This window comes from Gossypium arboreum, chromosome 4, assembly GCF_025698485.1.
Source record: "Gossypium arboreum isolate Shixiya-1 chromosome 4, ASM2569848v2, whole genome shotgun sequence".
Classification (NCBI taxonomy): domain Eukaryota; kingdom Viridiplantae; phylum Streptophyta; class Magnoliopsida; order Malvales; family Malvaceae; genus Gossypium; species Gossypium arboreum.
In genome coordinates, this window is record NC_069073.1 from 38171452 (window position 1) to 38199189 (window position 27738).

The 27738-nt window shown below is 32.8% G+C and overlaps 1 protein-coding gene across 12 annotated transcripts; it reads right to left on the reverse strand.

The window, feature by feature from the left end:
* Nucleotides 1–9197: 9197 nt before the first annotated feature.
* Nucleotides 9198–22162, reverse strand: LOC108458501 (uncharacterized). 12 transcript variants are annotated; one of them, XR_008281769.1, is made up of 4 exons: nucleotides 21785–22161; nucleotides 14241–14311; nucleotides 10352–10435; nucleotides 9198–9379 (listed from the first exon to the last, which is right to left on the reverse strand). XR_008281769.1 is itself a non-coding variant. In XM_053027279.1 (4 exons), exons 1-3 carry the CDS (start codon nucleotides 22050–22052, stop codon nucleotides 10380–10382), a joined length of 378 nt encoding a protein of 125 aa, XP_052883239.1. In that variant the 5' UTR covers nucleotides 22053–22162; the 3' UTR covers nucleotides 9198–9379; nucleotides 10352–10379. The 12 variants fall into 12 exon arrangements, 9 of the variants coding, with proteins under 9 accessions (XP_052883239.1, XP_052883238.1, XP_052883240.1 ...); XM_053027279.1 differs by having other exon boundaries at nucleotides 14252–14311; nucleotides 21791–22162; XM_053027278.1 differs by having other exon boundaries at nucleotides 14252–14311; nucleotides 21785–22160.
* Nucleotides 22163–27738: the final 5576 nt, after the last annotated feature.

Here is a 27738-nt window from a genome sequence, read left to right on the forward strand (position 1 = left end):
CACTCTATACCAATACAATGGCACATCATATGGCCAAAACAACCACAATAGACAATATTTCAATTGTGCAAATTTACTCATCCATACAAAGTAACATCTTTTACGCAATATCAAAATGAATATGGACCATTATCCATGGCCTTATACAAAATGAAAGGATTTAACCCAAGCCACACATTTGGCTAATTTCTCAAGGACACAAAACAATAAAGTCTAAGCCATATACATGCCATACTAAAAAATAAGAAGTCTAACTATACCTAGTGCTTCGGATGATAGTGTGATCGTAGCCTCTGATGTCCGTTGAATCCTCTAGCTATTTAGGCGTCACTATAAGAAAATGGGAAAAGAGGGGGAGTAAGCATAAAGCTTAGTAAGAAGCATACAAATACATAACAGCAACTTTACCATTTAACAACATGCTCTTAATACAAAAGTAGGCGTAAGCATAACTTACTCATCACTATCCAATACCCATCATATACCATATATCGAACTCTCATCTTATATATATATATATATATATATATATATAATATGTACCTGTATCACTCACAACATAGTTATACTTTTCTCATGATCTTAAACCATAACTCTCATCGTTGAACCATTCGGAACACTACCGGATATTCATTAAGCCTCAAACATGGGGTAGGATGCCAATGCCATGTCCCAGACATGGTCTTACACTGGCTCATCTCGTAGCCAGTGCATGTCTCAGACATGTTTTACACTGGCTTACATCTCGAGGCCGATGCATGTCCCAGATATGTCTTACACTAGCTCTCGTCTCAATGTCGATACCATGTCCCAAACATGGTCTCACACTGTCTCTCATAATGTGGCCGATGCATGTCCTAGACATGTCTTACACTAGCTCACAATAACCCGTATGTCATGGCATGAATATCCGATCTATTTCCTATGGTTCAACAAAGAATTTTACTATCTCAATCGTCATCATACATTCTCATTTCCACAATCAAGTAATTCATGCTAAATCAATTCAACACATATAATGACAATGTAGTTGTGTTATTTGCATACAACTTACCTCGGGTTACAAAATATGGCGACTAGTCGGTCTAATCAATTTGCTTAGCCTTTCCCCGGTCTAAGTTTGGATTTTGAATTTCTTAATCTATAATAACAAAATTCACACATTTAATCATTTTATCGATCTAGGCATTCAATAAATCTATAATTGGGCAAAATGGCCATTTTGCCCCTAGACTTTTTCAAAATAACCATTTTACCCCTATGTCCGAAAATTGATTTTTGTCAAATTTCCTTATCATCCAAGCCTAACCTACCATTTATCTCTCTTATGACAAACCCAAATTTCCAATATTTCACAATATTACTATCTATTTTACAAACTTTACAAAATGGTCCTATTAGGGTTTTCATAAGAAATCCCTTCACAAAAGTTGTTTATTTCACAACCAAGACTCATATTCTTCCATAAAATTTCAGAAAACAACCTATTTTTCTCATGGAAAAACCCTAGACTTTCAACCATTTTTCAAAATAGTCCCCTCATTTGAAAGCTCATGCTTCAAGGGGTCGAAAAATGCAAAAATCATCAACAAAAAGTATGTGAATCACTTACTTGCAAGAGGAATAGGTTGCTGAGATTTTTGAAGCTCAAAACCCCCAAAGATGGCTGAAAAAATCAGTGAAGAAGAAATGGGGAAATAGGATGATATCATCTTTCTTTTATTTTATTTCTTTTTTGGTCAAAATAAGTCACCAACTTCACCTAATATTTGACTATTTTGATTTTCCTTGTCTCACGGTCAGCCATCACCTATTTAATGACCTAATTTCACTTTAAAGACCCCTCAATTTATGATACATGGCAATTTGACACCCTTAGCTATCAATTTAAGACTTTTTTACTTTATGCGATTTAGTCCTTTTTTCACAATTGGGCTCACAAACGTCAAAATTAATTCACGAAATTTTTCATGCACTAATATAAACATGATATGACTCCAAAATAATAATAAAATAATGTTCCCGACTTCAAATTTATGGTCTCAGAACCACTGTTTCGACTAGCCCCAAAATCAGACTGTTACATCACATCAGTCAATTTATTACTCTTTTAAATGATTTAAAGAATGTTGATGTTCAGATTGATGATGAAGATCAGGCTATGCTATTATTGTGCTCTTTACCCTCTTCATACAAGTCTTTCAGGGAAACCCTAATTTATGGCAGAGAATGGCAGAGACAAACTCTCATTCGAAGATTTGAAGGGTCATTAGTTGAGTAGAGACAAACTCGATAATGAGTTTGGTTCGGATAGCAAAGCAGATGAGCAAGCTTCCGTTATGGTAGCATCAAAGAAGCAAGACAAAATGTGTCACTATTGTAAAAGTTAGGTCACGTCAAAGAAAATTGTTATAAGCTATGAAATAAAAGAGCTGCTAAGAGTAACGAGGAAGATGTAGCTGGTGCTAATTTCTTGTTAGTGTCAACGAGCGATAACTCTAAACTTATGTCCGATTGGATCCTAGATTCGAGATGTTCTTTCCACATGTGTCCCAATAGAGAATGGTTCTCCACATACAGTTTGGTTGAAGGTGGAGTTGTGTGCATAGGAAACGATTCGTCTAGTAAGGAAATTGGTATTGGTACTGTTAAAATCAAGATACATAATGGGATGATTAGGACACTGTCAGATGTCAGGTATGTACCTGATTTACGAAAGAATCTCATCTTCTTGAGTATTTTAGACTTGAAAGGATGCAGAATCAACATCAAGTTGAGCAACATTAAAGTATCTTGTGGAGCTCTCATTTTGTTAAAAGGTAAAAGAACCAGCAATTATTATATTCTAGAAGGTTCTACAATGACCATTGAAATTGAACATCCCTCATTTGTTACAGAGTCGAAGTCAACTTGTTTGGAGCGGAGGCAACTTGGTCATAGGAGGGAAAAAGTTATGATCATTTCCTTGAAAAGAAGTTCTCTTTTGGATGCAGGTTTTGAAAAAGTTAAGGCATTGTGTTCGTGAAAATCAAACCCGGGTTAGTTTTGATTTGGTAGTGTACAAGTCGAAGGCTAGAAGTCTTCCAGTTTCTAAGCACAAATTCAACTCAGTTAATTCCCCACATAGTTCAAGATAGGCTCGTGGCGGGTTTTGGCAAATATAGCATTGTGGAAATATAAGTCAATATGGAGATTTGTTAAGTATGACTCCTATTTTAGTCAAATTTGAGAAATAATCTTCCAGTTAAACTCTGTTTTTTATTATTATTCCAATTAAACTTTGATTAGTCTAGATTATTATTTTTATTATTTGACCTATGAATTTAGCCTATAAATAGGTTATTTTACAACCTTAGAAAATATACCCATTAGAGATTAGAACTCATAACACATTTAGAGAATTTTGTGTTTTTGTTTTGAGGGTTTAGTTTTTATCTCCACCTTTTGTACTCTTCATTCTTTTTCCATTATAGTAAAATTATCTTTGCCCGTGATTTTTTAACCTCTTTGGAAGGGTTTTTCCGCGTTAAATTTATGTGTTCAATTTCTCAATTTCTTATGCTATTTGTTACTTGTTGCTTAATCAGGTCGATCCCCAACAATTATTAATATTTATATTTAACTATTTTATATCTAAACAATATGTGTGTGCATATGTATTTATTTATTGTTTGTTTGTTTATTATTTATTAACATTTTTCGTGAACATGTTCATCTAATGTTCGTGAACATGTTCATCTAATGTTCGTGAACATATTCATTTAATGTTCGTGAACATGTTCGATTAAGTTAAATGACCATGTTCTTGAACATTAAACAAACAAACTTGAACACATATAATTTTAAATAAACGAACATGAATAAAAAGTTGAAATTCTTAATGAATACAAACTAAACATGAACAAGTTTGAAAATAAACAAACGAACATGAACAGAGGTTTGTTCATTCAAGCTCGATTAATTTATAGCCCTATCGAGGACCTGATAGTGCATCGTCTAGAACCTCTTCTAAAGATAATTCTAATATGCAACATACTATCTAAGCAGAAATACATCCTCATGCGAATGCCGCTCTCAAAAGAGGCTTAATCATCTCTTTCAACTAGCAAGAAATTGATGTAAGTAGAGCGCAATTGAGCCACTACCTTATTGGTTGCATGCATGATTATAGATGTTCTGACCATCATCTACTAGAAGAAATCATCAACAGGGTATGGAATATATGAGGCAGAGTGCATGTGGACTCTAACAGTGGGAACTTCTTTTTCCTAAGATTCGACTACATGGCAGACCTACAATAAATCTTTAGACAAGGTTTATATGCCATTGAAGGAGCCCTTCTAATGGTGGCCAAATAGTCCTCTAACACCACTCCCACTAGAGAACTCTTTACTTCCTTGGCAGTTTGGATCCAAATCTGGGGCTTCCCCTTAGAGTACCTTAAATCCTTTGTGCCATCAAACTTGGTTGAATCACTAGAAGAGTCGTGCAAGTTGATGAGCATGATAATACTTTTCGAAACATTTTCTTCCTAAGAGTTAGAGTAGAAATCAACCTCTGGCACCCCCTGATAGATGGATGTACCATCTAGTGAGATGATGGTGTTCAACAATGGGTCTACTTTAGGTTTGAACATGTTTGTAAGTATGCATTGTAAACTCTAAAATATATAGATATTTCAGCACTCTTTTATGTACAATTTATGCTAATTCTAAGTAAAGAAATAACACTTTTATACTCAATTTTGTAATACTTTATAATTTCTATGGTAATGTGTTAAGTTTGTGAAATTTATATTAAATGCATGCTATTTTATTATTTTTTAGCGATAATTGGGCTAAGGGAAAGGATAGCAGAATTTTGGATGTATTTTGGTCTTAAACAGGTATAGTTGGAAAATCCAATAGGCAGTCATGTAGGGTTCAAAATGACTTTGTTCTAGATTCAATTACATGGTGGCCCAATATTGTTTAATTGAAGGCCCAAAATCATTTTATTTACCCACTTTTCTAAGAAATAAAATGGCAACACCCACTGCTAAAATTAGCACTCCATACCGACCACTCATCTCTCAAAAATAGAAAATTTGACCCCATTCTCCATAAAATAAAATCAAAAAATTTTCCTATTAAATCAAGCCTTAAAATCGTCCACTTCCCTGCTAAAAATAACAGTCAAAATCACTTCCCTTTTGCCATTCAAAGGCCGACCATACAAAGAGAAAAATAAGTCAACCTCGTTTCTAAAATTAGCAAGTGTCCACCCACTCTTCCTCATATTAAGAAACAACACCAAGGGGGAGGAAATCAAGGATTCCCTTACTAAAAATAGAAAGGGACGTCGGGGGCTAAAAGGCTATAAAAAGATGCTTCATTTCATTCATAAACACATATCAGTTTTCAGAAAACATCCTTTGAGTGTTCTTGTCTTTCTCATAGCTTGCTAAACATTCGTTTGCCACAAATTAAGGCAATTCACTTGCTAAAAATAAGAGTAATCAGAGAGAGATTACTTGAGAGCATTTTGGTGATTTAATATAAAGATAAGGAAGAGAGCCACCATAAGAATCCATAAGGAGTAGTCACAAATAACCCTTCGGAATTCAACTTTTTTCTTTTCTTATTGTGAATTGGTCGTGGATAACCCCCCTCGACTACTCTTCTTCCTTTTCTCTTTATTAGTAATTGATGTTTTTTGTGTTGAAAGACAAGTTTGCATCTCATCTTTATGTTTTCAATTTAATAATGCATGACTTAATTTTGTTTATTTAGAATAAGTTTGAATCATGATTTGAGTTAATAGGTTTTTGTATTTTGAGTATTTTCTGCAAATGATTGTTTTATTATTTAGGTTTAATTCATTTTAAAACTTGTAAATGTATGAGTAACATTTGCAGGTTAACGAATTAAATGTTTAATATGAGAAAAGGTAATGTTTAATAGACAAAAGACCTAAATGGTGCATATCAAGTTGATATCGAAAGATGCTTGTTGTATGCATAAAATGTATAAATGCCCGAAAAGGTGATTCCTAGGTTAGTTTTTGTTGGGACCACCGGTATCCAGTGAATCTCAGCCATGGACCCATGTACGAGGAATAAAATGAGTTGAAATAAGATTGAAGACATACCTTCTCTACTGAAAAACCGATGAAAGGATGTTGTTGATTCGATGTCGATTCCAAGTCACAACAAAAACGCTCTAACCTCTATGTAGCCCACTCGATATCAAAACGAATGACAAAAACTCTCCTTAAACTTTTCCAAAAAAAATCTCCCGAACTGACTGCTAGACTTTTTTTCTTATTTTCTTTTAAAATAGACTTTTCCTAATTCAAGATTTTTGGTATCCATATATCGAAAACGGAATAATCCTTAAGAGAACATATGGAAAGCATTAAAAACATTATATTTTTCTAAAAAGAATTATAACTACCATGTTTAAATGTTTGACCAAAATCATAATTATAAATTATTATAATAATTTGGTAAACTATATTCGTTAAAATTTTATATGAATCAAATTCATATATTAATTTTAACTATGTTATCTATTTGTGTACAACAAACTTGTACATTTAATTAGTTTAATATTTAACTATAAAATTAAATTAAATTAATAATTAATTTAATTCATATGAAAACTAACCACAATACCAACTGTGTTTGGATTTTATTCGTTTTAACTATAAGGTGTGACCCTGTAGGTTCTTGTAATGTTAGTAGTAATATTATAGCATTTCTAATAATACAAGCAATGAGTGACATCTAGCAATGCATCATTGCTACCTAAGTTACAAGAAGTCCTAATTTGACATAACCTTTTTGTGATAAACCTTTCATGTATTGCATCCTTTTGTCCTTTATATCTAGATTGGACACAAGTCATGGAACAGTCACACTTGCATAATCCAATCTCATGTTTCTTAATATCTCGAGTAGGCTACAATAAACAAATAATTATGATATCTTATATCAACTTATTCAAGCATGGCTATGCATTTCTAGTCTCATTCAATCAAGTGGCCTAAGATATTGCTCTCATTATGTAGGATCCTATATTGATCAACTATATCCCACTATATAGATTGTGGCATATCCAACATCTTTCTCTTCAGTACAACCTATTATGGAAGACGTTTGACTGTATCAAAATATATGACTCCTGATTTTAGGATAATGATGATCTCAAGTCTGAGAATCGTATTCATAGTTACCACTATGAGTAATGTTGTGACTATTGCATAATAATCCAAGGAACATACTCATAGTGGGTCAGTCCAATATGTTGTTCTCTAACACATACTCATGTATTGATTTTGACATCCCTATGACAGTGCCAACACCAGCACTTTGTCATTAATCAACTACACATTAGTCTCAATGCATTATTGTTGTTTGAGCCCAAAAAAATACTTGACTAATGACCTTTTAAGAATAATCATATATTTATTAGGACTTCATTACAATTCAATTTATTTATATACACAAAAAAGAAACTAATATAATAATGACAATGCCTTATATTAATAAACAAGGTAAAACAAATATGTAATTACAATTATCTCATGATTAGTTTTTGGGCATACTATAACAGTTTTGACATAGACATATGCATAAAAACTTAGGGACATAATACGACTTCAAGAGAAGCCCATACCTTAATTGAAATTTGGTTTACTGAATTTTAATATTGCTACAATCCTTTATGATATTCCTTTTATGATTTCCAATGAACTCTTGTTAAGTTAAAAATTTATTCTAGTTTATTCATGTTGTGTTTTATTAAATCTTGTGTTTAATCTTTCTGTTGTGATTATTTTCTTCAAGGTATGTTGTTTTATTTTGTGAATATTTAAAATCTAACTACATCCTTAACATTATTTTCGACTTCATAGACAATATTTTTCTTTACTTATTGTCTTCCAAATTGTTTATAGTTAACTTTGCAAATAATTTGCACAACTGTCCTTGTAGAGGCGATAACTTTACTTACTACTTATTACTTGTACGACCGTGCACACTTGCATGTAATCACACGATACATGCATCAATTGTGGAATGATTGGGCACATGTGCAACAATTGCCTAAGTGGCTTACAAGATGTCGAGTACATGTTAAATGAGTAGATGGATGAAATCCGAGAGATTTAGGCTATGAAATTGAAGTAGATGCAAACCAAATTCGTTTTAGAGGTTGAATCAGAGTTTCTAGGGCCAAAGGCACAAAAAAATCTACGTGAACCTCGATGCACCAGCTAAGATACCAACTTTTTCTATTTGTTTCCCAAAAGAAGTAGATTTCACTTCGGTTCAAGTTGGGCCCATCTTCAAGAAATGGAGAAATATTTTGATCCCTCTCGATGATTTAACCCCCTCTAAAAGTGTAATAGCTATTGGTGGTGGTGACCTCCCCTTTGTCCCACCTTCCTAACCTGTTTTTGACAATTAGACCCTAGCCATTATCCTACGCCCAAGTAATCTTCTTCCAAACCCTTTTACAATTCCTATTTTAGATTTTGGTACCTACGCACCAGATGTTGAAGTTTATAACTCCATTCAAGCTTAATTCCCAACCCCATTCGCCAAAGCCAGAGACCAACTACAACAATGGTAGGTTAACAGACAGTTTGAGAAAATAGAATGACTCATTGTTGAGATATCCACTCGTTTTCTTCTAACTATCACCAGACGTAAAAATGTCTAGACTAAAAATACTGAAGCAAAAAGATAATAAATTTTAACCAATGGTGTCTGCAAGTATACGAGTCAAAATTAATTCTCTACACTAATAAGTCTAAACAATACCAACTTAAAACTATATTATGAAAAATCAAATTAACATCAATTAATCAAATTAACCTATAAATTATTTAAACTAAAAATCAACTAATTACCAACTGAAAGACAAGAGATCAACTCACTTCAATGATCCTAATTAACTTCAATGATCCTAATTAACTTCAGAATTTGGGTTTTATCAAGTTAGCTATTAATTAGCCAGTTATTACCTCTTGGCCTCTAACTAATTAACTAATCGACCAATACACATGTAACACCCCTATAACCCGTATCCTATCGCCGAAGTGGGTTATGAAGAGTTACCAAACCAAAACACTACATTTGTATATTCACATTCACATAAGTTCATTAGCAATTATAAGCATAGCCAAACAAAATCAACGATCGAAATTCAGACTTATACCGACATTCAAAAGTTACCATATTCACATGGCTTGTATACAACAACATCTTCAAAATATCATCCACATAAGTCTAGTCTATACATGCCATACAAATTCCAAAACATAATAGTACCAAAACGATAGATAGTGTGACGAGTTGCTGACGATCCTCGAGCAAGTGGCTGGAGTCAACGATCTAAAAACAGAGAAACATAACAAACGGAGTAAGCTTCCATAAGCTTAGTAAGTTTTAAACAATGCAAACAATTAAATTCAATTATAAATCGATCAATCAAATTCTCAAGTGACATTTCTTAGGAATATTTCCATTTGGCCGAATATATATATACAAACATTTAATGTATATTTAGCATATTGACTTCAGTTGAATCTGAATTCATATAACATAAGTAAATCAAATATTTTCACATAACTTCACATTTTGGCCGAATGTATCAGGATCATATACATATAGTCTTAATACTTATTCACATATACATCATATTACATACTTGGGATTCAATCCCCAATCAAGCTCATATAAGTACAAGATACATACCTGGCCAACTTAAGGTATTATACGATTTCAATTGTCGTTTTATCACGAAGTCTCAAAATTTTAGATTTATATCAAATCACCAGTAATTAGCCTGCTAGGTTTAAAACCCGAATTCATCACTGGCATGAAGCCTGCTAGACTTTAAGTCTAAACTCATTCACCGACATTACGCCTGCTAGGCTCGAAGCCCGATATTAACTCACCGGCATTATAGCCTACTAGGCTCGGAGGCCCGGATAGTACCGTACGATAATCAAATCAACAAGATTCATATAACATAATCATATCAATTAGGTACTAGCATCATGTGAACATATATAATTATATATCTCAAACACTTTTCTTTCATCTCATTTTCACACTTAGCATTTGATAGCTTATGCATAACATTTTGCTCACATTCATTTCAAACTTATCATTCGATTATAAAAGCACATTGCATATTTATCAACATGTTATACTTTCCATTAGGCCATATAAGCATGATACAATACACCATCATTTCATCTTTAACCTTCGGCTAAATCCATACCTTACAAGGAATACCTAATTCACATAATATATCAAATTATAATCAATTGTTATTTACGTTTGATTACTTAAACTTACATCGGATGTTGTCGAACGATTACAACGGTTATTCGATTACTTTCTCCTTTCCCCTATCCAACTTTGGTCCTCTAAGCTCTTGAGCTAAATCAAACAAATTTACTTCTCAATCAAACACATACATACGACAACCATATACATTTCAAAAACCAATTCATTCGTATCATTTGTCCACTTAAGTCTATCACCATTTCATTTTCAAATTTATGTACTTTGTAAGTCACATTCGAACACATTCAGTACTATGCATCTTTTCAAATATTTCTTTTAACATTAGACTCAACTTATAACCTTCTTCTAATTAAAAACATTCAACACCAACTAGTCATGCTTACATGCCATAGCCGAATATCATTTTAGACATTTGAGAAATCATTTCTCAACTCAACTTATAATTGTGCATATCTCATTCAAAACATCCACACCAATTTATTATACAATTAACCATAGCCGAATACTAAATAAAATAGATATTTGTTCACATTTCCATAACACATATTTATCAACTAGTCCATATATTAGCTTTTAGCATATTTGGTCATTAGAGCGACCTATTTAACTTTGAAGCATTCATTTCTAATTTTAATTAAACAATGTCGAATGCCATTAACTACTAATGCCACGCACACATATGCATAAAATTCATCCATACATAACCTATAGCTTATTCGGCCATTCATCACTCAAACCTATCAAAGCTTCATATCAAACTTCCTTGGCCGAATATACATATAAGCACATAATGCACATATATGCTCATTTGTCTAGCTCAACTTCACCTATCTACCATTACTCATAAAAAGAACATGAAACAACCATTTCCTTCAATTCAATTCATGACCGAATGCTCACAACACAATAATTTTCAAAATTTAAACATGGGTTAACTAAGCAATGCTTTGACCATGCTAATTTCGCAAGAATATCAAGAAAATACATGGAACATACCTTTGAATCATGCTAAGTAAATGACCGAATGTGCTTGAGCTTTTTCCTCTCTTTTTCTCTTAATTTTGGCTACGAAGAACAAAGATGAACAAGTTTTGTCCTTTTCCTCATTTTGTTATTTTATTTATCTTTATTTTATAATATAAAGCCATTAAATATTTTAATGCTAATTTAAAATGCATATATTGTTTATCATCATCATTATGGCTGGCCACTACAAATTAAAGTGGGAAATTTGACATGCAAATCCACCTATTTTAAACCATAAAATATTTGGCCACTACAAATTAACCTATCATATTTTCAAAATTTCTCACATAAGTCCTATTTAATAATTTCGCATTCAAATGACAAAATCAAAGCATGAAATTTTCACACATGCACCTTCACATATAATAAGCATAGAATATAACATTTAATTATTTTTTTGTGACTCGGTTTTGTGATCCCGAAACCACTTTCCGACTAGGGTCAAATTAGGGCTGTCACAACACACTTACCTCTTGACCTTACTTTCTTGACCAAGATAAATTATGATTTACTCGGTAAACTTATCTTTCGATCTTGTTCATCCTAAATTTGAGTCATGTAAATTTTAACTATCTTCAAAAGGTCTCTACTGAGTCTAAGGACTTCAACATTTTGCAACCCTGAGGGCGAGGATTCGAAAAATTTCTAGAGGGAACGGAAGCAATCAATTGACTTTTTCATTCCCACCGAACCTAAAGTAAAGGATGAGGAAGAGAACTTAAAAGGCTTAATAGGCATGGGGCAAGCACTTAGAGAGTGCCTTCAAATAGAAGAAGTCCTCACCGAACCTACTGACTAGCTCGTTAAGGAAGGGAACAAAAAATTTTGTTCTGTTTTTCTTTGTACTTAATCTTTCTATTTCTTTTGTAATATCCCCCTTATCTTTCATCAATGGATTTATCATTTTCCTTCTCAACTATCTTCTTTACCCCAGTATCAACAATATAACAAAGTACCTGTCATACAGAAAACTGTTTACTACTTAAGGGACTAAGCCAAATCCAGCGTATTATGCATACAAGGCTGACTCTCACTTAACTTTCAGAGGGTCGACTAAACCAAAAGCTCTGATACCAATTAAACTATAACACCTCTACCCGACCCGAAACACCAATCTAGATATTAGATGTCACAACACATAAACACTTAGGAAAAACTTTACAACTGGTATTTAGCCATTTTAAAACATACTTCTTATTATTTTATTAACTATCTTCAGAACAAAAGATTAAATAAAGGAAATATTTAAGAATACAACAGAATTTCAAAAGCAGCATAAGACTTTACAACTTAAAACTTTTCTAAGGACAAACTCTTCATTACGTAGTGTACTAAGCGTCATGCTCCTATGATACCCTCTGTATGCATAATGACACAACTCGAATTGCTACCCTGGCATAATATTGGCTTGGTCCCTCCTAGTGTACTCACTCTTAAAGTGAAACCTGAAACATAAACAAACACTTATAAGTTCAAACGAACTTAGTAAGCCTTATCCCATATTACCTTGAAACATTTGTTGTTTAATTCCTCATCTTGAAGATTTTGGGTTTCCTTTTTGTCTTTGATAGATACTTCCTCAATTTGGGCATACATATATGTCAACTTCCATACTCAACCATCCTATACATAGTTCACTCATTGGGCTTCCAAAATTCAACACTCAATATAGATCTCGTTCTTTTTTGGACAACGAATACACTTTTTAAAAGAATATCCATACAGAACCTATCTTCAACGAATTCTCATACTGAATTGATAGTTATCGATTATCTGTAAGATCACGTCTTAAATCAACTTAGATCAAAACTTATTATGGTGGGTGAAATCTTCTAAGTCTTCTCGTGGAATCCTAAACAACCATGTTAAATATTATGAAAATGCTCCGATTTTACGAAAAACTTATACTTAAGATAACCTTTTTATATACAACATGAAACACTAAGATTTGATGGATACCAGATAATTCCTATTACTTTCTTACATATTATATAAAAATTCAGATCTAACAAACTCTTAGAATACTCATAATTATGAATACACCAAATTATTTGTATTGACAGAGTACTATGGTGGATTCACCATTTAGAAACACTGTTGAAAACTCTTTCAGGAAATTCATTTAAGTCATATTCAATTTCATCACAAGGCTATCCAAACAAAAATGTTTTCAAACTTATCCAAACCTCTATCACAAATTTATCTAGTGAAGAAGTTTCCAAACTTACCCGGATTTCACCACAAAGGCAATTATCCAAATATTGCCTCAAGGGCATTACAGAACACGCCACATAGTCATCATAGAATATGCCACAAAGAATTTATAGAACATGCCATAAAAGCTTTACAGAATATGCCACATAGACTTTAACGAACAAGTCACAAAGGCTTTACAGAACATTACGTGTTTACTATCCCAGCGGACTATCTCAGAGGTTGCCATGGGTTTCTCCCACATGGTCTTGTACATATTTTCATGTTGCACTTTGCTAATCCAGTTTACATCTTACCGATGGTAACGCCATGAGCATTTTTATTTTCATATGATGCCATGGGTCTCTACCACATGTTCTTACACATATTTTCAGATCATGATCTTCTAGTTCGGTTAGAAATGTACCTACCCTACCGGAGGTATCACAAGTGGTTCTGTTACTTATTTACCAAAGAAAACACTTATCTAGATTCATTAACATACTCCTGATGAATTTATGCTCTTCCATACCTGATTTCACATGCGTATTTACCACACATCATTTTAGTCATTTAACAATGCATATGCCTCATTTGTCATAATGCAGTAACCTTACGATACTTCATACACACATACATTCATCAACTATTAGAGTAGACATCAACATATGAACAACCATGCATAAATTAACATCCATGAGCCAGGTTAAAGACTCACCTAAAACTCACTTTTAGTGTAGCTCGGAGTTCCAAATCTGATCGACCTTCTCGAACCAGCAGCAACATATGCTTAAAAGAACATGGGATTGCCATTAAAACCCTATTTAGAGATAATTTACAACTATATCAATTACATAAAACCCCTATGCAGGGCCTCCTATCCACTTCCTACTATATTTATGCTTCTTAACATCCTTGATCTTTCATAATCATAACATGAAAAGTATCAAACTTACTAGGAGGTTGAAACATCCACCGATTACCTTAAAAACCTTAGCTTCCAATTTAATAAAGAGGAACAGAATATTTTAAGTTTAAGAAGAAGAACCACAGTGTGGAACAAAAAGAAGAAAAACCATCTGGATGTTCTATTCATACCATATATATATATATATATATATATATATATATATATACTCAGTTCCTCTTAATGGATCTTAACAAATGTCGATTGTATACAGAAATTATCCTTTAAATGCCTTACAAAATTCGGGAAAAAAAATATAAAAGAGAATCTGATGTAGATGTTGTTTGACCAGTCAATCCATTCAATTGACTCCTAGCCAATCATGTTACAGAACCCACCTTGCACAGCATTAGAGCAAATTGGGCATACTATACCTTTGGCGATAACTCTCATAAGGCTTACTCTTAAAAATAATTGAGTCTTCTACAGTTTGCTCATACACATGATTGGTTCTCAATATACAAAACTCTGGGTGTATCCATTCATAGATGCACGCTCTCATGGGTGCACTCTTTCTTTTCTAAGAAACATTCCGAGATGAAATCCTTAAATTCTACACAACGGATACATTATGCGCTAGAATTTAACTTGCCAAATTTTAAAAACTGGTAAACTATACTACAATAACACGCTGAAACAAGTAACCTTCACTTCTATTTGCCTTCTTCTCAGGTTTGCCAAATTTAGGGTGTGACGTGATTTCCATACCTAAATAATGGTTGATAAGTCACCATCATATGATTATTTTGGGTTATATCTTACTTACATTTGCTTAGTTTCTTGAGTATTGTTATTATTTTAGATTCATTTTAGTTGATTTGATTTTTTATGTTTGTATTGTAAATATTGTATATTTTTTTATCTTTCTCTACTAAGTAAATAGATTTGAAGATTTTTACACTATAAAGACTTTCTATGCTACAAGGTTTTTAGTGCAAAGTACTTCATAATTGTAATTTTTTTAGGCCAAAATGGTATATAAATCTTCATATGCTTGTTTTAGTATTTCATAGGCTATGAAAGCTCTATTGTCACGGGGGTAGAATTTTTGTCCCATAATCTGTGTAACCTTAAGTGATTTTTTCGCTTCAATTATGCCCAAGTTAGCTCAACTCTCACAAAAAAAAAAAGAGAGGATTCTCATAGAATTCCTCTAAGGCACCAAAATATAGCGGAAGCAATCTCAAAGACAAAAAAAAGCTCAAAAGAGCAGAATAGCCACAAAAAAGTAATGCACATAAGGTGTTTGGGTAAATGCTCTCAATATATTCTTTCACTCAAAGAATAATAGATACAATGAATGATTACAACTGAGGGAAGGCTCTCTATTTATAGTTAAGCTCCCCTAAAATCAACAGTATAGATTGAGTTACATCAACGGACGAGATCGAAGAATATATACAATTAAAGAATTTACAAAATCTCCTAAATTAAAAAATAAAATCTTATCAAATTACATATATTCTAAGATTATTTTTCCTATTTACCAAGGTAGCCCTAATTTTCCATAATTGCCCCACTAGGCCACCAAAGGCTTCAAGTGGATGGGATTCGTCACTTGTTCTTCGAATCAGATCAGTTCAAGTAGGTTAAATGAACCTAATTTAATATAAAGACCTCCATGGAACATTCATTGTGCAATGGTCATGGACTTTGAGCTGTGGCCCGTGACACTATCACCAAGTTATTTTTGGAAACTGGGTAATGAAGATCAAATTTGACTTTTTATGGACAGATGGGTTCCTCGAATCTAGTCAAGTTCTGAAGTTCCTATAAATCATTAGATGGTTTTGGATGTGAGAGTCAAATATTTGATTAATAACAACTTTTTTTATTGATTTTTTTTAAATTATGATAAATATAAAATTATTTTAAAAGCCACACCCATAATCAATGTATATTAATAATTTTAAAATTTTACTAGAATATTTTAGGATTTTTTATTTTTCTTTAAATACAAATTTAAATGATATGTCATGTAAATATTTTATCCACATGACATGTCACATGTTAACTCCTCATTTGTTTTCTTTACCATAACCTTGTCCATTAATAGTCAAACCGATCAACAACTAATTATGTTAACAAAAAGTTTAATTATTTTTAATTGATAAAACGAAATTATATGAATTATTTTATGAGAACTTAAGGGAGTAAATTATATTAGGATCATCCTAAAATCATAGTTTTAAAGCATCAATAAAATTTCACCATATCATCAAATTCTAAAGATAACAATGTAATATTATATATTCATCTATATTTACCATCTTCTCCAACTTAATAAAACTTAATTAGATTACTTAAAATAATTAATTTTTAAATTATAAACAAACATCTTTACTTCTTCCACAATTTTAATCATTTTGTTTTGATAGCTCGGAAGGATCATGTAATAGCCCGTTTTAGAGTCAAATTGGAACAGTAGTTTCGGGACCACAAATCTGAAGTATAAATATTTTTTTTTGTTTCTTTAAGGTCTACAGTATGATTGAATGATTGTGTGAAAATCTCATTTAGTAATGTTATCGATAGGGTGTTCAATTTTACTAATAGGACTAAATTGCAATATGTGCAAAATGTGTGTTCTAGAAGCTAGAGGTGTCTAATTGCTATGAAATTTTAAATTGGAGGTCCTTAAATGGTAATTAGACCATTATACTTTAAGTTGGACAAAAATGGACATGGTGAGATAAAATTTCAAAGTTTTAAGTGAAAGGCATTGTAGTCATTTGGTAAATAAAGACAAAAATAACTAATAAAAAGATGTCATCTTCTCCAATTTAGTCCCCTTGTGCTGAATTTGAAGAGTCACCATAGCTAGAGTTTTGGCCAAAGCTTCCAAGCTCGATAGTAAGCCCATTCTAGCCCCGTTTTTAATGATTTTCATATTTTTGAGTTTCTTGCAACTTAATCTAGCTTATTCAAGGACTAATTTGAAATAAAGATAAAGTTTAAAATTTTACCCATGTTAGATATTTGTGTATTTTGATGTCTAATGGTAGAAAATGCATGTTTGGTGTTAGATAAACAACTTTTGCTTAGTGATTTTTGGTAAAAATGCTAAAAAGGACTTATTTGTAAAAGTTATAAAATGAGTAGTAAAAGTGTGAATAAGTGGAAAACTTGGGATGGTATAAGTATGAAAATGGTTCTACTAGGCTTAGGTTTTGAAGAAATCCAACACATTTCAATTTACGAGCTTAGGGACTAAATTGTAAAAATGTGAAACATAAGGGCAAAAATATAATATTTCCATAATATGATTTTTGGGCTAAATTGAATAATGTGAGTATTAAATGAGTTAAATTTGTTATTATAAATCAAGAAAAAAAAGGTTTGGACCTAGATCTGGGGCAAAACAAAGTGTTTGACGATTAGGTCCAATTCTACTATTTTTGTACTGAGGTAAGTTTGTATGAAAATAATGCATTGTTATATTTACATTTTAAATGCTTTAATATTGTATGAATTTTGATTGAATCTTTGGATGTATTTGACAAAGTTTTTAACAAGCGAGAAATCTCAGTTGAACCTTAGGAATAGAATAGGATACGAGTGACATGTCACTATGGACCTATGTGTAAATGCGATTATGTAATCTGGGTGCTGGTCTCGTACGTCCTACCAGTGGCTGGGTAGTCCGACATGTGTTGCGGATACCTAACAGCTTGTGTGAGCAGCACTGTGTAGCTACGTCCTGACTGATAGCTTGTGTAAGCAGGCCCATGAATAGCTCGAAAATGAACCCATATGTATTATGAGATATGTGGTAGCTTTGAATACATATATGGCACTTGTGTGCAAGATTTTTTAGTATCCGTTAATATTCCAAGTGTTCAACGGGAATGTCAAAGTTGTGAAAAGATATGGTTATGTTGCTAGTTGGTACAGGTATATACGTAAAACTCATAAGTAATGAGCTCGATATGTGATGAACTCTTGGTAGGATTATGATTGAGTACGCTATGACTATTAGATTTTGATAACGTTCATACTGAACTTCATCATGTTAATTGTATGTTAGATCTGTGGTTATGATGCTTATTATTTGCATAAGAACTTACTAAGCTATATAACTTACTCCCCTTCCTTTCCTTTGTCTTATAGTGTCACCAAGCTAGCTCAGGGTTCGAAAATCGTCGGAGATCCACTCACACTATCAACAACTATTTTGGTACCAATGAATCCAACATTTTGAGTGATGGCATATATAAGAGACTTGGTCATTTTATTATATGTTATAATTGATTTTTCCAAATGTGATGGCTTATATTGGTTAGAAGTTCATTTTGTGTAAGGTCATTGTAAACGAGCTAATATTGGCTATAAGTATATTTATATAATGATGCATTTCATGAATGATGTGTTGATGTCTTGGTCGTGGATGTTTGGTTGTATGTATATACTTAGACTGGTGCTATGTTATGTTGTGTAGGTGTGTGTCTTGGCCGTGTGTCCTCTGCATCCAAATTTTTGCAAAATAGAATGCCTAATATTGAGTACAAGGGTAGAGACACGGTCGTGTGTCTTAGCTGTGTGAGGACCACAGCTTTGGACACAAGCGTGTGTCCTGGGCGTGTAAAGTCTATGCCTATTTAATGAAAAATCATAAATTTTAAATCGACCACACAACCTAGTACCTGGGCGTGTGACTTGGCATGTGTCTTTAATTTGTTCTTGAGTGACAAACAAAGAGTTACATGAGGTTAGGACACGGACGTGTGTGACCACACGGCCTTCCAACATGGGCGTGTGACCCCTGTTTAGTGGATAATTTTCTAAGTTTTCTAAAATTTTCTAAAGTTCTTGGTTTAGTCCTAAACCACTTCTAATGCATGTTTTGGGCCTCGTAGGCTTGTAATAGGGACATTGTGATTGTACATGAATGGTTTTAATTTGGGCGCAAATTTATAACCTAGAATTTTATGTTTGTTTGTGTGATAAGTTCGGTAATGCCTCGTACCCTATTTCGGCATTGAATACTGGTAAGGGGTGTTACAGATCAACTCGAGATCGATGATAAGGAGGTTGAATCAGCCTTTGAGAAGTTATGGTCGAAGCAACAAAATTATGCAACAAAGAGCACGAGGATTTATAGTGGTTCAGCCCCAATTGTCTGCTCTACTACTTAGCTTTCCACAACTAAGAATTTTTTCAAATTCACTAATTTGGCAACCTTTGAAGATAAGGTTTAACCTACAATCTCTTTTAAAACTTATACCCCAAAATCTTAAGATACAACTCCCTTAAGGTTTCTAACCAAACCTTAAGAATAAACCCTCTCTCAAAAGAGATACAAATAAGCAAAAAAAAAAAAAATCCTCACAAGATTAAGATGTTTGCAAATTAAGCACAAATACAAAGAAAAACATTGAGATAAATGAATACAATGAAAGCTCACAAGTGTCTACAAGAAAAGGTATGAAAGAATTAAGCTCTAAGTTGTTTTAATTTATCTTTAAGCTTGACACATTGCTTTTCTTGTTGCTAGACCTTTGGAAGATTGTATTTATAGCTTCCAATTGATTTCCAACATTTGTGGTTGTTGTGGAGGTAAATATAGTCGTTGGAGATGAAATACTAGATCATTAACTGCACCTGCAGCAACGCGTATCGACACCTACTAAACAGGTATTGATATTTTTTGTAATTAATACAGATTTTAGTGACCGTTGGAGCAGGAATGTCAATACCTTAGGAAATATATCGATACCTTAAGAAAAAAATCGATACCTACCGAGGTTTAAAAGAAACAGAATGTCAATTTGGTATCGATTATCAGAGGGGTATCGATATCTTGTAAAATATCGATACTTAGGCAAAAAGTACAGATACTTTTTGTCTTGGAGAAATTCTAACTTGTTTGAAAAGGGTTAAAACATATTTGAAAATATTTGACTTAAGTGAAACCATTTCAACTTGATTTTATCAAATTGCTCAACTTTACATTTATTCAAAAACACTTTAATTTGTTATATCAAAACATATTATCCAATAAGGCTTTGTTTAACATGTTCTTTTAGAAGTAAATATTTTTATTTTTATTTTGTGCAACCATTTTTTTAAATCTTGATAGTGGACTTTTTTCATTTTAATTTTTTCTATTTGATATTATACATTTTAAAATAAAAATATATATTGCATTGAATCTATAGCAACAAGAATTGTGTAAATTTTAAAGTTTCTATGTTATTTAACTTTTTTAACTAGAGTTAGAGAGTAGGTTGAATACAGGTGGGTGTATAATAATAATTTCATGTCTTTAAAATTTAATGATATGGCGAAATTTTATTAATGCCTAAAAACTATACTTTTTAAGATGATCAGTCAATCTATTCAATTGAATCCTAACTAACCACATTACAAAACCCACATTGCACAACATTTGAGCAAACTTGGGCGTATTATACATTTGGTGGCAACTCTCATAAGGCGTGCTCTTAAAGATAATTAAGTCTTCTACAGTTTTCTCATACACTTAATAGGTTCTCAATATATAAAACTTTGGGGCGTATCCCTTCATAAACGCTCACTATTTCTTTTCTAAGAAACATATCGAGATGAAATCCTCAGATTCTACACTGGGCAAATACATTATGCGCCAGAATTTTAACTTGCCAAAATTTTGAAAGTAGGGGACTATATTACAATAGCGCGTCGAAACATATAACTTTCACATCTATTTGCTTTCTTCTCAGATTCGTCAAATTTGGGTGTAACATGAGTCTTATCATATTTTGGGCTATATCTTACTTACATTTGCTTTGTTTCTTGAGTATCTAATACATTCTATATTAATTTTAGTTTATTTGACTTTTTTATGCAGAAAGTTAAAATTTTTAAATATATATATATATATATATATATATATATATATTCGAATGCTGTTTATGCATGTCCTAATGCACCTGCATGATCGAAAATCTTGAGTTCATCCAAAACATCCAATTAAATGTCACATGAGAAACTGTGACCAAGTCCTTAAATGTTCATATGACTAAAAAAATCATGAACTCGAGACTAAATCTGTTTTATTTATCAAGTCATCTTTAAAATTAGGCCTTCAATTTTTATTTTGAAAAACCTTAAATGAGACTTGTATGAGTATCACTCTAAATAGGACTTGTATCACTCTTTGGACATTGTGAAGTCTAAAATTAGACTCATAGTATATTAAATTTTCCTTGGTAAATTGGTAAAAGGAGACGTGTTGCATATCTTTTATGGAAGAGATTGAGGTTTGGTAGTGAAAGGAAATGATTTATCCAAAAAGAAAGTGAAATTAATTTTACCTGTACCTCCAGGTCCAGCAGGGACATATTGAAGGTGGAAAGCCTGCTGAACATGAACTAGACTCAGAGTGATGAGCCGCGAACCGGCCTTGTCGTTAGCTTCAGGTTGTTCTGGTGCAGCAGTGGCAGTGATGCAACCAAATAGGTTATCGAGGGTCCATTGGAGTCCATGGAAACTCTCATCACTCTCGTCAATACCCACCATTATTCTCGTCTTTTTTACCAAACCTTCCTGCTGCGCCACCAACTTTCCTTTCTCTGTCTCCATCACCAAACTTGGCCTCCATCCACTTCATTCATTTCTATAATATCTATTCACGTAAGTAAGGGTAGGGATGAATCTCCCTTATTCTGGATAGAAATTAAACGTGTAAGTTTGCAATCATGTCGACGACAAAAGAAATGAAATGTGGCGGCCATGCATGCAAACAACACAATTTTTCAAATGCTGATAAGCAAAACCAATGCGCGTTTGTCGATAGATGAGCATCTCCAGCAGCGTTTATCAACACCTGCTTCGCACGTTTTATTTTTTATATTTTTATTAAATAATTTATATACGGAAAATTAGACACACGCTGTTTTTGAGAAATAATTAGGAAATTAAGTTTTTTTTTCTTAGAAATTTGGAATAATAAGTTATTTTTGTGAAATGTTGGTGCCATGTGATAAAAGTGCGTCAATATTGAAAACTAGGTCAGCATGGATTACTTTTGTCACATGACAATTTGAAATAAAATAAAAAAATATCTTACGATTAAAAAAATAAGGGACGTTGATTTTCTAAAAGTAGAGACCAATGGATATAATTTGAGATAAAATTTTTAAACCGCTAAAATTTGTCCGCATATATCTCTATACTAGTAATTTTTTTCATTTTTAGTTGTTTTCGTTTATTTTCTCAACTCTTTTATTCTTCTTAATTTTCTATCCTAATCTCTCAATTTTCTCCTAAATTCTTCTTCTCTCAATTTTTTATCCTAATCGTTTGTAGTTTATTGGATTTTAGTCAATTTTCATCATCTTAAAGATTTTAAAAATGTTAATGCCTCTAATTTGTTTGGATCACAAACACATTTTTGGCATCCAATTATAAATGCTAAGAAAATATTATTATATATATTTTATTTTAATTAATATCATTATTAAGTTATTAATACTATTTTATATTTATAAAATCAGGACGAAGATCGGATTATCAAAACATATATACACAATTTAAGTGCGAGAGCACCTTGTATTATTGAACAATATATGGAAGAGACGAGATTTTTACTGATGTCCCGCATGCTTGGTGAGACTAAATTGGAGCTTGCACTTATCAGTGCTTTTTTAGAAACATGGAGGCCCAAAACACAAATATTCTATCTTCCGTGCAGCGAGTATACGATTACACTCAAGGATGTGGCATTACAACTCGGTCTACCGATTGATGGGTCAATTGTTACGGGGGTAGTGCGCATTGATAATTATAGGCCAATTTGCCACCAACTATTAGGCAATGTGCTAGACAAGTTTAGTGGTAACTAGATAGATATGAAATGGTTAGAAGATAATTTCTCACATCTTAACAACTCTTCTAGTACGATTGAAAGACGACAATCAACTCCAGCATTTGTATTGAGGTTGATCGAGGGTTTTCTAATGTTAGATAAATCTCGAAATCCAGTATATTTAAGATGGCTCCTACAACTAATTGACCTAAAGTCTAACGACTCAATTGGGGATCAGTTGTCCTAGCTACATTGTACCAAGAAATGTGTCTGGAAACTGAAGCACATAAAATTAAAACCGGTGCTTGTATACTTCTTCAGTTATGGGCATGGTACCGCTTACCGTTTTTATGTCCCAAGTAATCTTCTCTTATCAATTCCCACTCATAATAAGGTAAGATTCAATTAATAATATAGTTATCACATTATTTTTTTCATTATTATATATTTTGGAATAACATATTATTTGAACAAGTGGAATAATGATACGATTCATGTGGGTATACCGAATGAGCTCGAATATATTCGGTTATTGTTAGACCAATAGTCGAAAGCTGAGGTTAGTTTTTTGAATTTTTCAATTACATAATAATTAAGGATTTGAAAATTTAATATTGCGTAATAAAATTTATAATTTCATATAGTAGTTTCAATGGATCCCATACTTAGATCCGAGAATTCAAGAATGCATCCCATTCGAATTCTTAATGAATCCCAATATCTGGCACGTCAAAGTGTCATTGATAGTTTTGGACCAATTGAGATGAATGAATCTAATTGAGTGATGCGCCAGTTTCAGTTTGTGCTAAATATTCCACCCTCACCTCAAAACCTCGATGAACTTCACAAGATTTACTTGTGGAGGAGAACCAATGAAGATTGATTTAAATTCCATGCCAAGTATATCTACTTGTGGGAACATAGGTACAATTTTATACTTATACGTGAACTAATTGCTAGACTGGATTTGATGATGTCTTCGAATTACATGACATGATTTAGAATTCATGGTAAGCCTTATCTACTGATGGGTGCACCTCTCGATCAGTTTGATTCATATTTTTTTGGTTTCTTTACTAACCCCATGTTTTTCACACAAGCACCAAAATTATGCACCATCATACTATGCATTAATATCTTCTCTAGGAATATTTTTTGCACCACCTTCACCCGTAGGAGCATATTACATTCCATTTATGTTAACAACGCCAATGTATTCATCATCGTTTACAATTCCAACATTCTATGCACACTACCATATATCTCCACCGATAGTGTCGAAAACATTACAAGAACCATTAATTTTTAAAGGTGGGTCATCTTCGAAACCATCTACTAATACAATTGATATGCTCATCGCGATAAGCTTTAAAAATTTATTTATAATTGACCGTTCTCGAAACTAACTATTACCACGACAAAGGCAAGCACACCTTATCGAATAGTAGTATAGCTTATGGCAAGAATAAATTGTCAAACCCAAAGGAACCAAGAGTACTAGTAATTACTTTATTTTTATTATCTAGCCTAAAATTTAAGGGATTTGTTTATCTAAACTAATTAACTAAACTAAGGGTGCACAGAGAGAAAATTGGTGAAAAGCTTTTAGGAAAACTTGATTGATTAAGACAATACCCAAGAAAAAATCCACCTAGACTTCACTTGTTATTTGACTCTGAATCAGACGATTTATTCATTTGGCTTGATCCGTAGAAATCTTTAAGTTATATTATTATCTCTCTCGAGACTAATAACGTCTAACCCTAGGTTGATTAATTGAAAGCTCTTTCTAATTAACTCCCTAGTGTTGCATTAACTCGATCTATGGATTCCTTTATTAGGTTTCACCCTAATTCGGCAAAATCTTGTCACCCTATCTCTAGGCGTGCAATCAACTCCACTTAATTATGTTAGAACTACTCTTAAACAGGGACTTTTGCTCCTCTGAATAAGCACATTAGTACTTGAATCGATATCCTGGAATATTAAAACAAGAATTAATAATTCATAATTAAGAACAAGTCAAATATTTATCATACAATTCAGATAATAATAACAAGATCCGTCTTAGGTTTCATTCCCCTTAGGTATTTGAGGGGTTTAGTTCATATTTATGAAAGAAAACATCTCAAAAGAATAAAGATAACAAAACATAAAGAAAACCCAAAAACTCTTGAAGGGAATTGAAAAGAGATCTTCAGTCTTGAAGGTGAATCCGGCTCCTGAGATGGATCAATCGGCTTCCTTTGAGTAATTCTCTGCCTCCTACTCCTTGTCCGTTCTAATTGCCTCCTCAAGTGTTTAAATAGGCTTTAGAATGCCTAAAAGCCCTCAAAAGTGGTCTTTTCCGAATAGGACTAAACTTGGGCTCGACAAGGACACTCCCACATGACACACATGTGTGCGATTTCTTCAAGACCGTGCTCAATGCTGTTAAATAGGCACGAGCATGTGGTCTACCCGTGTAAGTCGTGTGTCGATTCTGTCAAATTAACACGGGCGTGTAGTCTACACGTGTGAGGAGGTCCAAGCCGTGTTAGAGCCTGTTAAACCTACAAGGGCGTGTGATTTACCCGTGTAAGGAACTCTAGGCCTTGCTGATTTCCTATGTTGGCCCATTTTCTCTGTTTTTGGCCCGTTTCTCGCTCTTTTTGCCCTCCTACGCTCACCTAAGTATAAAACATGAAATTAAAGAATTAGGAGCATCGAATTCACCAAATCTAAGGAGAAATCATCCATAAATGTGCTAAGCATGGGATAAAAATATGTATAAATTACGGTTTATCAAATACCCCCGTACTTAAGCGTTTGCTTGTCCTCAAGAAAAATCCTCAACTCACAATCAAAATAAATTCTTCTCAACTTATAATTCTCATCAATAGTCTCTCAAAATAAACCATAAGTAATCACACATTGAGAATTCAACTAGAAGAACATCAAAGTTTCAAACATTCCAAGTTGAGAATTTTATCACGAAAACATAGGTGTCTCCCCTCATCTAAGTGATTACCTTTAATTCAAATTATCACAAAGTTTAACCTCCTTACTAAAGATTCACTCAAATCACTCAAGGTGTTTAAGGACAATAAATGAAGCACTCATTAGTCAATATGAAAAGTTATTACCATAGGTTTGCATGAAAATCACATCTCCACCACTATGTATTGAGATGATACATCAATTAAAAAGTCTTTAGAGGGTTGTAACGTGGCTTTGGTTAGGGGGTGTGGTCACAAGCTGAAAGAGAAGGTTAGAATTGAGATTGAATTGAAAAATTACCTAACTAGAAAAATAACTAATCATCAATTGAATACAAGTGAGCTTCTTCTTAGAATATGGAATTAACATTTAAGCTCAAAAACGACGAATTACTACTAATATATATGTATGTGTCTTTTTTTTTAAACAAGAATTAATAACATAGGCTAACTATCAAAAATAAAATATAGCTAAGCAATTTAGTCAAATCAAATCTCGACAAAAATAGGGATCAAATTAATTTAGGGGATTTCAACAATAATGGGTTATGGGTTAATATTAAGGGTAAATCAATGGATGGATTATTAGGCTCAAGGGGGTTTACTAAGGGTTAATTATGGAGGTAGGCTTTTATGGAGTGAGTGGGTTAAACCTAAGTGCCTTTATCATCTTGACATATCAAATCAAAGGTTTGGTCTTGACATTTATAATCAAGCAAGTTCTAGAATAACAGATCAATATTGACGCACTCAAAGCAACAATAAAAGTGAGCATGAAAGAAATAATATATGCTCTAAAGGCTCAAGATCTCACAAAAATTATGGCTTTTTGATGTTTAAACATGTGAACTTCAACTCAAGATAATACCTAAACTTGGGGCAACAACCTAAAAAATTTTTACAAAATTTTTAATTCTCAAAAATCAACTTATCATGCTTGATTCTTTAATTTCTTAAAGTTTAAACAATCAATGCATAAATGCCTATGTTTTAATTCAAGACATATTAATAAAATCATAAATTAATCAAAATTCATTCTAATGATGATATGAGAAAATTATTTGAGAACAAAACAAAATTCAGGGATTTTCTGATAATGAAATAAATAACCCCCTACACTTAAGATGTACATTATCCTCAATGTACAAAGTTAGATATACTAAAATTATAAATATAAGATCAAAAGATAGGGAGAGAAGTGAAACTTCCTGAATGATGAATGGAATCCTTGATTTGGAGTTATGGAGGATAATCGGCCAAGGTAATGATGAGATTGGAGGAGGATACTCCGGTGGTGGTAGAGGTTAGGTTCATCAACCATAGTGTCCAGCGAAGAGGTTATCGTGGTGGTCGGGCAAGACATGGCAGTCGTGGAGAACCTTTTCCCATCAAGTTACAAGTTCCTAAGTAATTGTGAGCTTTGAAGCTCTTTATAACTGTGTAGAATCAAGAACTTTTTAGGAAAAATAAAGAAGCATAATTA